This window comes from Periplaneta americana, chromosome 1 (assembly GCF_040183065.1).
Source record: "Periplaneta americana isolate PAMFEO1 chromosome 1, P.americana_PAMFEO1_priV1, whole genome shotgun sequence".
Taxonomy (NCBI): domain Eukaryota; kingdom Metazoa; phylum Arthropoda; class Insecta; order Blattodea; family Blattidae; genus Periplaneta; species Periplaneta americana.
Window position 1 is genome coordinate 144,438,537 of NC_091117.1, and position 16,755 is coordinate 144,455,291.

At 36.3% G+C, this 16,755-nt stretch overlaps 1 protein-coding gene across 10 annotated transcripts in view; it reads right to left on the bottom strand.

The window, feature by feature from the left end:
- gem (transcription factor CP2 like gemini) overlaps positions 1–16,755 on the bottom strand; it is a 506,340-nt gene that overhangs the window by 180,770 nt on the left and 308,815 nt on the right. Inside the window, exon 1 of one of the 10 annotated variants that reach the window (XM_069828919.1) lies at positions 1,352–1,617. The exons of the other annotated variants lie outside the window; for them this stretch is intronic. Coding sequence (XP_069685020.1) covers positions 1,352–1,497 — 146 coding nt within the window. The 5' untranslated portion in view covers positions 1,498–1,617. Of the gene's footprint in view, positions 1–1,351; positions 1,618–16,755 lie in introns of those variants that run through there. 10 annotated transcript variants of the gene reach the window in all.

A 16,755-nucleotide genomic window follows, 5' to 3' on the forward strand; every position in this document is an offset into this window, starting at 1 on the left:
GACTCCTGTAAACTATTCCCGTGTGAATTGGCAGGCAGTCGAAACATTCATGCTAACCTATCACTCTAGCTAAGAGCCATGAACTATTTCGAGAGATCCGCGTATTAGAAATTAATGTCTCTTTACTTAAACGCATAGGATCAATCAATACGGTATATCAATTAGTCCATCCTGCATGCCTATATATTATTTTAATTCTTTTCATCGCTACTAAAACTAAAATACAAGCGCAGAGAGAGAATTTCAACGACGAAAACTATTGTGTATCCATCCCTAGTCGTGTTGTGTGTGATGCCTAACAAATTTATGACGGCTTGAGTCAGACACCTATGCAGCGTAACCAGCGAATAGGGATTATATAGAATGGACACTCAGTGAATTTTCCTATTTTGTTTCTCTGTGCGCCGGCGTTTAGTTCCACTTTCAAGCGCTAGAGGTTAGTGTAATCGAGCACACGCTAAGATAATAATTGAATATAAGAATTGAGACACAGGATCCAAACATCGCCTACCTTACTGCATAATCCAGTAACGCTCTGCTTCAAATAAATTCAAGTTAACAGCTTCTCCTTATTTCTCAGTGATAAACTAGTTGTAATAATATTTTTTATGTTTTATATATAATAAATTATATTATAAAATAATATAATACATTATAAAATTACGTATCAAATTCGTTTAATATTTGTATACAATATATTATAGGCGTATGGTTTTACTTCTCATAGGAGTTTTGTTTTTCCATTTTCAGCGCTATCAAATCATTACATATTTTAATTGTTGATGGGGTCAAGTCTTAACTCTCATTATAAAGGAACTCGAGAGTCTAGACATTAGAGTTAATGACGGATTTATTATTTCATCGGTCCAATTTATTTTATTTGAGTACAAAATGTACCTAGATTGTATATTCCGCTGTGTCGACTGCTAACTGGTGTGATGTCAGCGCCAACTATTAGGGAAAAAGCAGAATCTCACGCTCAAGCTTTTTGAAGGTCATTGATATCAGTGCTGTTACATCAAAGGTACCGACGCGAAGTGTCCATACTTGTAATTCCCTATACGCTGACGTAACCAGTCAATTTATCAGGGAATGGCGCACGTGAAGTATAATTTTTAGCAAAATTAATGAGTCTCTATTTGAAATTAACGACACACAATGGCGCCCAACATCAATATTCGCCATACGATTTTCTTCGTGATTTTCTGTATTACATATAGGACTAATAAACTAACAATGGGATGGAAATATATCGACGGGAAAACCTTCGGCTAAGAGACATTAATAAAAAAAAAAATATATACTAAATTATGAGAGATGAGATCATTATGAAGCAAGTATTCAAACTCACCTCACGCATACTTCTGCATGGCTGCACACCGTACCAGCGATGCCACAGACAGGAGGCAGCAGTCTTAATTTCTTGCGACCACGAGTCTCGCTGTTCTCACCGTAGTGGGGCCAGAGCCTCCACTTACAACGATACGAAGTCCTCATGAATCTGCAGAGCCGACGCGGCAGTCGCGAAGGCGGTAAAATGGATATGGTTCCAAGTCGGAATCCATGAACGCACGGAAATCAGCGGGGGGTCCCGTGAAGTCGAACATGTTGCGCGGACGGTTGAAGTGGCTGTTCACTGCGATGTCCCTTAAGCGACTCATATCCGTTCACTATCCAAACTCTGATAACTTTTTCTGCGTTATCGATAACACTATAATAATCTATAATCCATCTTTAAAAGTTTTGTTTAGGATTAATTCGTTAACATAATCCTCTAAACCCACAATTTAAGGAAAGGTGTCTGCAACACGTGATCAGCGAAAACACTCAAGCATTTTAGAGGAATTCAAGACATCACGATAAACAAATCTGTACAGTATTTATGAAAGCATTTCGTCCGTATTGTTTGTTATCGTTCTATCTGATATGATAATAGAGAAGTGACTCAATAGCATAAGGGGAAACAGGAATAAGCCTACAACGGAAAACCTTGTGGCAAACTGTTACCTATTTACCTGTACCGATCAAAAGTTCTATTTTGATATGCTGAGATTTGAATACAGGTGTTGAGTGTGAAAATTCCACGGTCCAATAGTTATGTTATAAACTGCGTTGTAATATTATTGTTGAACATATTTTAAATGAAAACAGCAATGAAATTAAGACGGAGAAATAGGTATGTTAACAGCCCTATCCAGAAACATTAAAGATGATAAAGAGGAAAATTAATTCAGATTCTTATCAAAAAAATGAAGTGAACTGATCATGCAAAAACGTAGGTCTAGAAGAAGAGAATAAAATCATTCTTTTTTTTTTAACGCAACTTTTCAACTACAAAAACTTTGAGGTGAACAGATAACGATGCAAAGCCAACAGAAAAATAAGCTAACTTTATGAAAATAGCTGCACATTTCGGACAAGACATAGCCTACTTCTATGGATATTCTAATGAATCTCGCATGAAGTGTTGAGATTAAACACCGCGAAGTTTCAGTCAGGAACAGTCATTTGACAACTATAGCTCGGTCCAAAATTGTATGTTAACATTCGTTTATTGCGCTCGGAGGCGGGTTCGATTCCCGCTTGGGCTGATTGAATGGTTGGGTTTTTTCCGAACTTTTCCTCAACCGTAAGACAAATTTCAAGTAATCTATAGCGAATCCTCGGTCTCATCTCGCCAAATATAATCTCGATATTACCACTCTCTTCGACGCTAAATTACCTCGCAGTTGATACAGCGTCGTTAAATAACCAAGTAAAAAAACATTCGTTTATCATACGTTCAAGCAGTAATTCAAATAACTATTACAATAAGGAAATTTTTGTCAAATTGTCCCTTCCCCAATGCAATATTTCTGTCTGCTGTAAGCGAGAAAGTCTACAAAATATAAAAATCAATTAGACCTGTAATGTTTCCAACCTCCATCGCAAAACTTCCATCCCAACCCTCAAGCTTGCTGAATGACCAGAAATTCATAAAAATATCGTCAAACAACCGGCATGAGGTGCAGCTAGTAAATTTACCTATGAATACACTTAGCATAGGTCTAAGAATGTTAATTTTTCAAAGTAATTCTTCAATCCTTAACATTTTGTCTGAAGAAGTTTTGATGACGGCATAATTCAGTAGAGAATTTCAACGATGCAATAGTAATATGCGTTACAAGAGCGGTATGTTGAAGTTTTCATGTTCGAGGAAAAGTTTGAAAAAGCGAAACGTAGTTGAGCTTTTTTAATTTCCGAAAATTGAAAGAAAACATACCGCTCGTGTATCGTACATTATTTTGTGCGAAGATCGTTTATTACATACCTGAAAGAGGAATTTCTAATTAGTTGCAATGAAATCTCCATCTTAGTTTCTATTCAATGACGGCAAATTTGCAAAACAAAAATATCTGTCTTCAACATTGTTGCTTTAAAATGTTTTCTGTGTTTACTATACTCCAGCAGGCCGTGATATACGTCTGTCTTCCCCCCCCCCCCCCAGTCTATAAATGCGAACTTAAAACAAACGGTAAGGTTATGTAATGATTTATTTTTCATTTTAATATTTTAACAATATTATTTATATAACATATTGCAGTAATAACATCGGCAAGTTTAATTTTGCCGGTAAAGGAGATGTTTAGAAATGTAAAATATCTTTGACATCTAATTCTGCACATTGAAATTAATTGTTACATTTGTGCAGTTATTCAGAGTCACTGGAGCACCACCACCAGTTTTTTCTATTGTGAAACTTTTTTGCATGAATATTGATTTCCCAGTTTCTTAACAGTGTAATTTATGTGAAATTGCAGTGGTAAGTTTCCAATTTATAATTATTACTATATTTAACGTCTCTAAAAATAATATGTTAAAAGCCTAAAACAGTAAAATCAATATGTCACTTAAGCGGTAGGAAGAGTGAAATTGTTAACTTATGTGTGTTAGGTTGGGAATACTGAATGTGGAATTTTAGACTTTCCGTGGATTGGTTTTGTGCGGAAACCAAGCAAATACGCACGATCTCGCACAAACACTTTTGATGACATACTATCTGCACTTCTCCATTTGTCGATGTATCTTATATACTGAATACAATACATAGATTGTAACAAAAATACTGTCTCTTGGATAACATTACAAATGAGGGGGGGGGGGGGAAACAGTCATCGTTGTGAGGTCAATGTATTCATGCATATTTGAAAGGCACATTTGGCCAGATACTAGAAAAAGAGCTCTAATACGGAAATCAAACATTTTCACATTTTCAAATGCGCACAAGAGATGTTTTCTTATTTACTTATCAAATTTGGCCGTTGTATTTTTGCTATACTCTGTATATAGGTAGAGGTAGGACCCGTTATAGGCCAAATTGGACCAGAGGATGGCGGGAGGTTAAGGCTCCTATCTTTGCAATCGGCATTAATGGCAGTAGACACACTATGAATATATGTTTTAAATAAAAGAATTAAAGATAATAATAATAATAATAATAATAATAATAATAATAATAATAATAATAAGAAATTACTTCACTTATACAGTAAAACCTGTATTAAACAACCATTGCTGGTTCCATGAAAAATTGGTCTTTCAGAGAGGTGGTCTCCCATAAGGGTGAGTTATTTTACACAAATAATGGGTTAAAACGTTTCTATGTTAATCAAATAAAATACGTGAAGAATATTGCTAACAATAAAACCTTGAAATCAGAACTTTATTTCTTATTTCACTTTATTTTTACAATTTTCTGCTTTCATTCATTACATAGGCCTACTCCGCTTAACAAAATCATAAATTGAATTCCGCTTAACTTTTATACATTTCTTTTTTACTATCTCATTTTCAAAACTGTCCTTTAAAATGTTTTAAAGTTCATTTATTTGTTCTCCATTCATACAGTCTTTCAGTGGTGCCGATTGTTGAATTAACTCAGAATTATATAAGACTTCTTCTAGCCTGGTGACATTTTACAGGTTGAAATTCTCACTTAACTTCATCCTCGTCATCGGTGGGTTGATCACCGGATTTTTCTAATAGGTAGGGGGAAGAAAAAATAAATTATTGTACTGTAATTAGCAAGTAACGATTTGATTTTTCGTGTACAAAACGAAAAATTAAACCGTCATACGGCATGAGAAATCTTACCTTCCAGGAAACTGTTAAACAGCAGTGCAAATAACCCTTTGTCATACCTTGGAGGCCGTTTGCAATTGATCACTGTACTTTTTTTCCTAGCAATCTTCAACATTCCTTAAGGAATTAAGAACAGAGATGGGCATTCAATGTGAATACGGTACCACTTAACATCATTGTCAAATATCATTTTAACTTCTAGTACTGTACCAATTTCTTGGAATTTATTTAGGCTATAGTAATGTAATAAAATACTAAATTGTAAGTTTTTAAAATACAGTAGCCTATGGTTTTTAAAAGGGATAAAATTAAGAAAATGGCTATTCAATCACTGGTCGGTGGTCGGTGGTCGGTGGTCGGAGAGAGAGGTGGTCTCTTAAAAGGGGTGTGATTTACCTTGGTTTTATGGATTTTTAATTCAGGTCTTTACAAAATCGGTCTTTAGGAGAAGTGGTCTCTCAATAGTGGTGATCTTTCAGACAGGTTTTACTGTACAATGAATGTTGAAAAATTGTAATACCGTGACAAGTTCCAATTCTTTTTCCAGTATGTCATAATTCTCCCTCTTCATATTTCGAATGGAGAAATTTAAAACGGAAGATTAATTTCAGTGAAGTTACCTGGCTTAGTATATAGAACTGTAATATATTTCAATTACCTGTTGACTAAATTAGTTAGCTCAGAAATAAACAAAAATGATAATTTATGCAAAGAAGTTAGTGAACAGAGAATTTGCTGATACAGAGTAATGAACAAGGAGTTTCAATTTTTCATTTACCATTTGTTCTTGAATACCCAAGCTTTCTCATAGGATTTGATTGTACCACCATAATGGAATAGTAGCTAACAGAATGTTCTTAATAATAAAAGGGCAAAGTTATTTACAGATGAGTCAAGAAGTATGTAACATACTCGTTTCATTTGCATACTGTTTCATTGTCACACGTAATGGCAATCTGAACTATTTTTGTGCATTGTTAAAGTTTACACCAGAAAATGTTAAATTTGTGAATTTTTACATATATAATGTAAGTTTTGTGTCACTGCCATTGAACATGGATTAACCTTTTAAACTTTTCTCAGATTCACGTACACAGGAATTTTTTAACAGTCATTACACTATCATTTTATATCTAACTTCTTTATGAAATAAAAGGAAAATTACAACCGCGCTTATGAATGTTTTACTGTTTGTACTATTTCAAATTCCAATTCCATACATGACGATTCTGGAGTTATCTCTTTGGAAAGTTCCCTTTTCGAGAGGTCACAGTGTTGTTATCTTCCACTTGTGATAAAAATAGCACAGATCAACGCAGAAACTATTAAAACACTCATAAAGATAGCAAATTTCGTTCAACAACATTACAGTTGGTCGTACTTTTGGCCACACTTAGTAATTTTTTGGTCTTAGAGGTCCAATTTGGCTTACTTAGCGTTTATCTGAGATGCAGAACACGTGTTATCTTGGAAGTCACACGACCTGTTCCAGGCACATTGCCAGATCCAAGTGATATAGTAAACACTTCCGACCGTATTGAAAGGGGTGTGGCCGCAAAATTTAATACATCTTTTACAGAGACATGTAATGGGTCAGTGCAATTATTCAGGAGTTAATCTCGAAAATTACCTGCAGATTGTATCACTATCTAGGTGTTATAGTGAGTCTCATTAACAGTTAAGTATTTGAAGAAACTGCAGCACAACAGAATTCCATATTCCAAATAGATTAACCACATTCTGTGTAACCAATATATTTGACATTTTTAATGTGAAGACGTAACAATTCAGAACTCGAGAACCGTGGTTGTAATGCTGTCATTTCTACATTAATTTTACTGATTTTAATGTCCTGCATGCTAATTATATTTCATTGAGCAGAATAAATTATGTATTTTCTATTTTAATTCATTTATATTAATACGTTAAACTGGTACGGTAGCTTTGTACCATGCCGTTACGGTTACGACCAAATTTAACTAAATACACAATGTCGCCAACATAAGGACATGACATTGGTCTGAGGCTTCGTTAGAAGGAGAATTTTTTTTTCTCTCTATCTCTGTCGTTCTGAAATTACTGAGCACTACTCTTAGCGACAAGATGTATTTGCGTAAATATTGCAAGTAGATTAAATGTCTTAGTTAAGGGGCTCACGACAGGAACAGTTTTGCTGTGGTACATGCGCGGACCTCTCATGCAGTGGCAGCGTGATTCTTACTTCAATTTATTTTCGCGTGTACACTCCAGATCAAATCAAGATCCCTTTTTGTTCCGGTTACACATCTTGCATATACGGAGGTTAGATTGGGTTAGTTCAGGTTTTTATTAACCAAGTCCGCGCATACGTAGACAGCCAAGATGATCCAATCGGTCATGGCCCTTGTGATAGTTTTTGTTCCGTAATATTCATAAACAATGTGGATAATAATTTCATGGTATTTTCCATAGACCACAAATAAAACGGTAACGCGGTCATAATTAGGTACTTAATGTTTTGGCGAACTTTAACCAGAAATTTACTTTCATTCATTTTAATGATATTTCCTAAAACACACCTTTTCCCCCTTTATTTCGGTGCGATAACCTACTTTATTATATTACTGCAGTTGAATTTTCTTTTGGTACATTCAAAACACCGCCGTTGTACTGTATAAACCTTGCACTTGACTAATGGAGTGAATTATTTAAGAACATAGATACTCCACTATCTTCTTGCTTAGTTGCCTCATGAGTGATGCGTTATTGGTGTCATTTATGAGGTTCCAACCCGTCTTCGAACAGTTTACTAAGTTACTTACATACATACATAGATACATACATACATACATACATACATACATACATACATACATACATACATACATACATACATACATACAGGCGCGGATCTAGAATTTAATAATAGGGGGGGCTAATAATAATTGAGGGGCTGGGTGCAAGAAGGGCATTTTAGAGGATGTGCCCTTTTTGAGTAAAAAGCTTTATTGTGATCTCTGATCTGTTATGCATATGATCACAAAGTTGTAGTTCAATACTGTAATCATAGAGGTCAGGAGTACCGGTACACAAAATGTAAAGGCATGCATAGATAACATTATTACGGTTTGAGTTTCCAACATCAATTTTCTCTAAACTTGCATTTGAGAGAAGTGCCTTTCTTGCACCAACCCCTCAATTAACATATGAATACAGTAGTATAATCATTACACAGAACAATGGGATTAAAAACAAATAAATAAACCACAACAATATTGTCACTCTTAGGTTCTAAGTCTTCAGTTAGTTCTAATTCTAAAGGAAATGGTGACTGGAATGGAAAGTCGATTAAATGTTACTTACAGTTTAACGAAGCTGAAGTCGTCTGAGATGTTTTACTTTGATTAACCTCTTCAACAATTTTCTTTTCAATAATGGTGCCACAACAGTTTATGAGATCGTTTTGCGTTGTTTTACTTGTTAGAGAAGAGTTTTTTTGGGGCATTTTTAAGATGAACATGCAGAATCTGATCACCGGCATCAACGCGATATTTAAGAAGCTCCTTGGAATTACCTTCGTTTTGATTTTCGCTTTCCAAGTCAATCGCACCATCATCCCTGTGTCCTCTTAATGGAATATTTTGTCGGCCGCACAAAATAATTGTTTTTACTATTGGGACAAGTTTCATCCTGTTTTCGCGTATTGTTTGTAACACTTCATTATTCAATTGAACCAGAACGTTCTCTACCTTACCTTCAAACACTCGTTTAAAGTTGTCACATTTTAAGAGAGCAGTTTTGTTATAACTGTTCTCTGAATGTCTCCTGAATATTTCAGAGGCCTTTTTGAATTTTCTTAGAGGTTTCGTAACTAAATTCTGTAACGTAAGTTTGCTTCGCCCTCCCTCTTTAGTTCCGAATAAAACGCACAGGTGACAGAACGCACCTTCATCCTTCTTACTGTAAGACAGCCATGGAAATCTTTTAAGCCACGCATGCTGAAATTGTCTAGACTGTCCCGATTCTAGTGTCCTCGGAAATGGATATTTTTCGTCTGGAACCCATGGATTTGTTAGAGCTTTGTATTTTATCTCGTCACTGCATATTTCTTTTTCCACTAAGCAACCAATATCTAATACATTATGAGTCGTCGAACTAGCGTCATCACTTTCACCGCACATAACCGATTCCCTGTTACGGTATTAACAGGCATACACTTTTCTTCATCAGTTGTATCATTGTCATCCGTACTGCACTTTTCTTTCACTTCACCACACGGCTTCTTGAAAAATTGTAAGATATTTGTTTGAAACTTACGTTCCGACATTTTATAATTTCTTATAACTGTTACACTAAATAATTCACCTGTGCAGACTGATCACTTCTCGTCTCAATTCAGAAGTCGAATGTAGTGGCTATTGTAAAGTACGATAACAAAGATATTGGTAGCAGCCTAGCTACAGTGTGGTAGAGGTGGTTACCGTTAGATTTCCGTTCCGAAGTCCGAGCTATTGTTAAACCCCATGGTAACGACCCCTAAGGAATGCGACATGCGACCACTTACCTGATCTATTCACTGCGAACTGTAAAGAGAGTTTTATGTCAAAGTGAAATAGCAAAATAATATGAAGTTTAGAGAGTGAAGAAATCATAGAAGTTATATGAATGAAAAAATAATGCTTTGTACATTTTAAATAAAAAAAAAGTCTTTGAAATGATAGGGGGGTCTATAGCCCCCAGACCCCCCCTTGTATCCGCGCCTGCATACATACATACATACATACATACATACATACATACATACATACATACATAGGCCTACATACATAATGCTTATTTTATTTGGTAAATTATTTCATCTTAAGAAGATGCAATATTGTAACTAACAAGAATATTACAGTAGCTCATCTCAAGTTTCTATCCTATAAGTGTGCTTCGGTCAATTGTTGCGAATCTAATCGTCACCGTTTATACACAATCCCAAATTGGAAGATGGTGACAGTCTGTGGCCTTAGAAACATGAAGACTTGCTGACGAATTACTGATACTGGCGAGTGGCTGCTCTTCCAGTTTGGTGGAAACGCCCTTATTCCCTACAATAGGTGGTCTTCCTGTGCGACGTCTACCTTCAAGTCTTAGATCTCCAAAATTGAATCCCTAAAACTAGTCTGATGCCGTCCTACTATTGATCATCCCTTCATTTTCGACTTCATTTATTTCTTTAGCTGCTGATTTTGCACACATGCCTTTTATTCCGAAAGAAACGCAGAAGCACATTACCAATTAGAAATGGAAGATAATTAACAGCAATTTAATTGGTTACCGTAAATAGATACGGAGTTAAATGTTATTGTTATTCAATATATTCTAAACAATACCAACAACAGATATGAACAAAAATAATCCATTGCCTAGCAAATCAAATACAAATCAGTAGAATATTTACAGGAAAAAAACTCGAGATGATATAGTACGCCTACTTTTTAGCAGAGGTAGTTGGTAATTTACCTTTGATGATAATGGGTAATAGTAGTAGCAGTAGCAGTAGTAGCAGTAGTATCATCGTAATTAAAATAACCAATGCTCTTTTTTGTTTACGTTAAAATAATTATTTATTTTTGTATTATAATTATTATATTTATGATGTTAGGTATTTCAACAAATCTTAAAATTATCATCATAACTACCACCACAACCACCACCACCACCACCACCACCACCACCACCACCACCACCACCAACAACAACAACAACAACAACATCAACGACATACTTACTAACTTTTACTACAAGTTACTGATGCACATGCTTTTTCAGATTCTTAGCTATCTACTTTCACAAGCAGTGGGACACTTTGGCCACACGATCACTATCACATGACGCCGCCGCAGAATAACAGAAATAAAGTATACACAATCCAGTTCCAGGTCCTGGACACAGTATATCAAAACTTTTCACAGTAAGGGCCCTTACACACGAGCGACTTTTAGCCGCCAAGGTCGACTGCAAAAAGCAGTCGGTCTGCCGCCGACATGAGCGGTTTTTCGACGGCAGAAGCAGTCGACATGGGCGGCTCTGCAGTCGATACGGGCGGTGTGTGTCGTCGGTTCCGACGGCAGGCGAACTGCAAAAGGTGTGTCATTTTTCACTCGTAATATAATAATGCACGTCGAGGAAGAACTAATTTTATTATTTCTTCTCCATCCTAGAAAAAGTCGTGTTAAATGCAGAAAATATTGGAAACATTGGATTGTCTTTTAATGAGCGCAGTATGGCCAATTTCACTGCCTTTTTCACGAGCTTCGTGCCTATGAAGATAATTTTCTTCACTACTTCAGAATATCAGGGCTATCATTCGATCATCTGTTGGAAAAAGTGACAGACGAATCAGACCTAGGAAAATGTTTTCTGAATCTTCTGAGAGGTCTGAGAGAAGGAAAGTTAGAAACATACTGCAGGCCACCGGCGTCATTCGGTTAAGGTGCTCGCCTGTCGATCCGGAGTTGCACTCGGGTGTGGGTTCGATTCCCGCTTGGACTCATTACCTGGTTGGGTTTTTCCGAGGTTTTTCTCAACTGTAAGGCGAATGTCAGGTAATCTATGGCGAATCCTCGGTCTCATATCGTCAAATAACATCTTACTATCACAAATCCTATCGACTCTAATTTATCTAGTGGTTGATACAGCGTCGTTAAATTACCACACACACTGCAGTCTCAAAAAAGGAGTAACTTCTCTTTCTGACACAGATAAGCTTGACAGATCAGGGAAAGAAAGATGCTGCTAATTTTGTGAAGGAAATTACAATTACTACACCGAAACGTGCCACAAAATAAAAAGAGCGTACATGTCAGCTGTTATAAAGCCTATTCCACTAACTCCTGAGAAAGCTTTGCCTCTTGTTACAAAATAAATATTTCACCTCTAACTGCTGTACAAAGTTTGATCATAATCTGATAGATAGAAGGAAACTTATTAAATTTGTCTAAATTCACTCCTATAATGGGATAGTTTCCTTTGCACAAATATAATTGGAGCTTGTACACAAAACATATATGTTACCCTTAACTACCGTACAATTTTGGTGAAAATCTGTTTCGTATGAGGAAAGGTATTAATTTTATCCAAATTCACCCCTACAATGGGGTATAATGAGAGTTTGTATACAAAACAAATATACTGCCTATAACTAGTGTGCAAATTTTAATGAAAATCTGTTAGATAGGAGAAAAGTTATTAATTTACTCTAAATGCACCCCTTTCTCTCAAACGTAACAAGAGTTGCTATACAAAACAAATATACTACCTGTAACTACTGTACAAAATTTCATGAAAGTCTGTTAAATAGAAGAAAAGTTAATAATACGAGTAGTTGTTAATTTTTCTATAAATTCAACACCTATAAGGGGTAGTCTCCTTTATACAAACGTAATCGGAGTTTGTATACAAAACAAATATATACAACCTATAACTACTTTACAACGTTTCATGAAAATCTGATAGATAGAAGAAAACTTATTAATTATTCTCTAAATACATCCCCCGTAAGTGTAGTTCCTCTTGTACCAACGTAATCAGTTTGTATACAAAACAAGTATACTACCCGAAACTATTGCACAAAGTTTTATGAAAATCTGTTACATAGGAGAAAGTTAATAATTTTCTCTAGATGCAACACATAAGGGGTAGTTTCTCTTATAAAAACGTTATCAAAGTTTGTATAAAAGACAAATATACTACGTGTAACTACTGTACAAAGTTTCATGAATATCTATTAAATAGGAGAAAAGTTATTGATTTTCTCTAAACGCACCCTTTATAGCGGGTAGTTTCGTTTATACAAACGTAATCAGAGTTTGTATACAAAAAATGTACTACTTGTAACTATTGTACAAAGTTACATGATAATCTGTTAAATAGAAGAAAAGATATTAATTATATCCAGCTAAATGTAATGTTCTGAACCATTGCGTGTCGCCGACTTTGGCGGCTAAAAGCCGTCCGTGTGTAAGCAGAAAACGCTGCCACCCGTCGCGGGGACCGACTGCAAGACAGCGGCTGCAGTCGGTCTGCCGTCGGGGTCAGCGCTCGTGTGTAAAGCAATCGGCGTTTTCCATTTAAATACATTACCGACTGCATCCCCGCGACAAGCCGCTAATAGGGCCCTTTCACACGAGCGACTTTTTGCCGCCAAGGTCGACTGCAAAAAGCAGTCGGTCTGCCGCCGACATGAGCGGTTTTTCGACGGCAGAAGCAGTCGACATGGGCGGCTCTGCAGTCGACACGGGCGGTGTGTGTCGTCGGTTCCGGCGGCAGTCGAACTGCAAGAGGTGTATCATTTTTCACTCGCATTGTAGTAATGGACGTCGATGAAGAACTACTTTTATTACTTCTTCTCCGTCGTAGAAGGAGGCGTGCTAAACATAGAAAATACTGGATACATCCGATTCTTACGCAACGAACGCAGTATGGCCAATTTCAGTGCCTTTTTCACGAGCTTCGAGCCCATGAAGACATGAAGGTGGACATGAAAATATTAAACACCCACTAAGCAGAAAATACCTTCACAATCTACAAGTGGAAAATCTTGTAACCAGATACCAGTAAATAAAAGACGACAATGATACACCTCGCTACTTAAGAGTAATTTCTTTCCGCCTAAAATTGCTTTCTGACCCACAACCTGAAGATGATAATCATCAAGGTGAACTTTAATGTATTTCTTCAGTGCCTTCTTATAACAATTCTGAATAAATTAACTGAACTAATTTAAATACAGTTACCGTAACACTTTTTAATCACTATTCATTAGTAACATATTTTAGGTAAGTCTGGAAATTTTACACAACTTCGTTCCAAGTGGACATTTTAGGCATTGGATCATATTCAATTAAGAACTGCCCCTTGGCCAGTTTGGACATTTTAATTTTGGACTTTATGTAATTGGACATTTTCTGAGCTTTGACATTTTACATAAGTGGACGTTACCACATAATGAACATTTTCGTAATATGGGCAGTTCAATATTGGACCATGTATCTGCTAATCCACCCCACAGATAGAAGTCCTTTGGGCTGAAATCGGGTGAACGTGATGACATTTTAATGGCTGCAGACCATCCTATCACTCTAAGCTTAAAAACCTGAACCAAGTACACATGAATATCTCTACTATAATGGGGAGGTAAGTTTTGGTATCACATATCGAAGTAAATTCAAGTATCGTATACATGCGCATATTGAGATTGCCGTCAATAAATTAGCTACGATCCAATCACACCCGACATTTCGATTGTTTATGATACCACCATAAATGTTTGTATTTTGTTTCGTTACCAATATGCAAAACTTCGATTAGGCCTATATCTATGATACCAACCTAACTGCTTGTCTTTTCTGTTGTTACCTACCAACCTGCAAAACTTCGATTATATATGATACCAACCTAAATGTTTGTCTTTTGTTTCGTCACCAACCTGAAAAAGTACAATTATGTACGATATTAACCTTAAACTCCACTAGTAAATTACTGGTGCCAAATTACATGCGTTGTTTTCGTGATATTACTGCAATGATATTTATTTTCAAGAGTGTAAAATGACTTTTGCGCCACCCGGTATTCAGGCCTATGTGTACTTACCAATTTCATTCTTCTCCTTACTGCTGAGTTCCATGAAGTTTGTGTGAAATTTCAACACACTTGTTCCCAAGCTTTTGTTTTTCCAAGTCGATTACTGTATTTATCACTTTGGTAATCCCATATAGCAGACTCACTTTGTATTTCTGCGATGAATGCATCTGTATCGAAAGATTCCATCTTTAGAGCTCAGTTGTCAGAATGAAACTGTCACGCAGTTGTCCAAATCAACAATCTGTGCGGCCAAAAATCGATTTTCTGACCTACTCATAAAATTAAATAATCATGTTACTTAGGAGAACGTGATGATAGAGTAAGCATAGGGAAAAACAGCCCCGCAAGCCATGCCCGTGACGGCGATTGTGGAGTAGAGTTGTATTCTTCTATTGCGATTTTAACTAAGTGAAACGAGGTGGAAACTCATCTTCAAGGTATATTCTATCATGTAAAGTGATTGGCAAGTGTTATTAATTTATGTTTTGTGGCTTACTTGACGTCTTTTTAAGCAGTACAAAATCTCATTTTTTATTTCTAACTTTGTCTTGAGATTAAAAAAATTACTTAATTTAACTCAAACAAGCTACATATTACTTTACTCTGAGATATTTCTGTTTCATGTTGCTATAAATTTCATTTACCTTCAGTCGCTTTCGTAGCATACTTTTCAACGTATTTTCTGTTAAATAGGAGGACAGTTGATAATTTTGCCTAAATGCACCTCCCTATATGGGGTAGTTTTCCTTAGTCAAACGTAATCAATATATATATACAAAACAAATATACTACCTGTAACTACTGCACAAAGTTTCATGAAAATATGTGAAATAGAAGAAAAGTTATCAATTTTTCTCTAAATGCACCCCTATAAGAGGTAGTTTCCCTTATACAAACGTAATCGCAGTTTGCACAAAACAAATATACTACCTATAATTACTGTACAGAGCTTCATAAAAATCTGCTAGATAGAAGAAAATGTACTAATTTTTCTCTGAATACACCCTCTGTAAGGGATAGTTTCTATTGTACCAACATAATCAGAGTTTGTAAACAAAACAAATATACTACCCGAAACTATTGCACAAAGTTTCATGAAAATCGGTTAAATAGGATACAAGTTATGAATTTTTCTCTAAATACATCCTCTACAAGAGGTAGTTCTTCTTGTACCAACGTAATCGGAGTTTGTATACAAAACAAATAAATTACCCGAAACTATTGCACAAAGTTTTATGAAAATCTGTTACATAGGAGAAAAGTTATTAATTTTCTCTAGATGCACCTCATAAGGAGTAGTAAAAAAAATATGGTTTATTTAACGACACTCGCAACTGCAGAGATTATATTAGCGTCGCTGGTGTGTCGGAATTTTGTCTCGCAGGAGTTCTTTTACATGTCAGTAAATCTGACATGAGCCTGTCGCATTTAAGCACACTTAAATGAGCTCCACCTGAGCCGGGATCGAACCCGCAACCTCGAGCACAGACGGCTAACTACGCTACCGAAGCCGACATATAAGAGGTAGTTTCCTTATAAAAATGTTACCGGAGTTTGTACACAAAACAAATATACTACCTGTAACTACTGTACAAAGTTACATGATAATCTGTTAAATAGGAGAAAAGATATTAATTATTTCCAGCTAATTGTAATGTTTTGAACCATTGCGTGTCGCCGACCTTGGCGGCTAAAAGCCGTCCGTGTGAAAGCAGAAAACGCTGCCGCCGGTCGCGGGGACAGACTGCAAGACAGCGGCTGCAGTCGGTCTGCCGTCGGGGTCAGCGCTCGTGTGTAAAGCAACCGGCGTTTTCCATTTAAATACATTACCGACTGCATCCCCGCGACAAGCCGCTAAGGTCAACTGCTTTTTGCAGTCGACCTTGGCGGCAAAAAGTCGCTCGTGTGAAAGGGCTCTAAGGTCGACTGCTTTTTGCAGCCGACCTTGGCGGCTAAAAGTCGCTCGTGTGTAAGGGCCCTAAGTTGCAGTGTGCAGCAAAACCTTCGTAAGTCGAAAACTTCTCC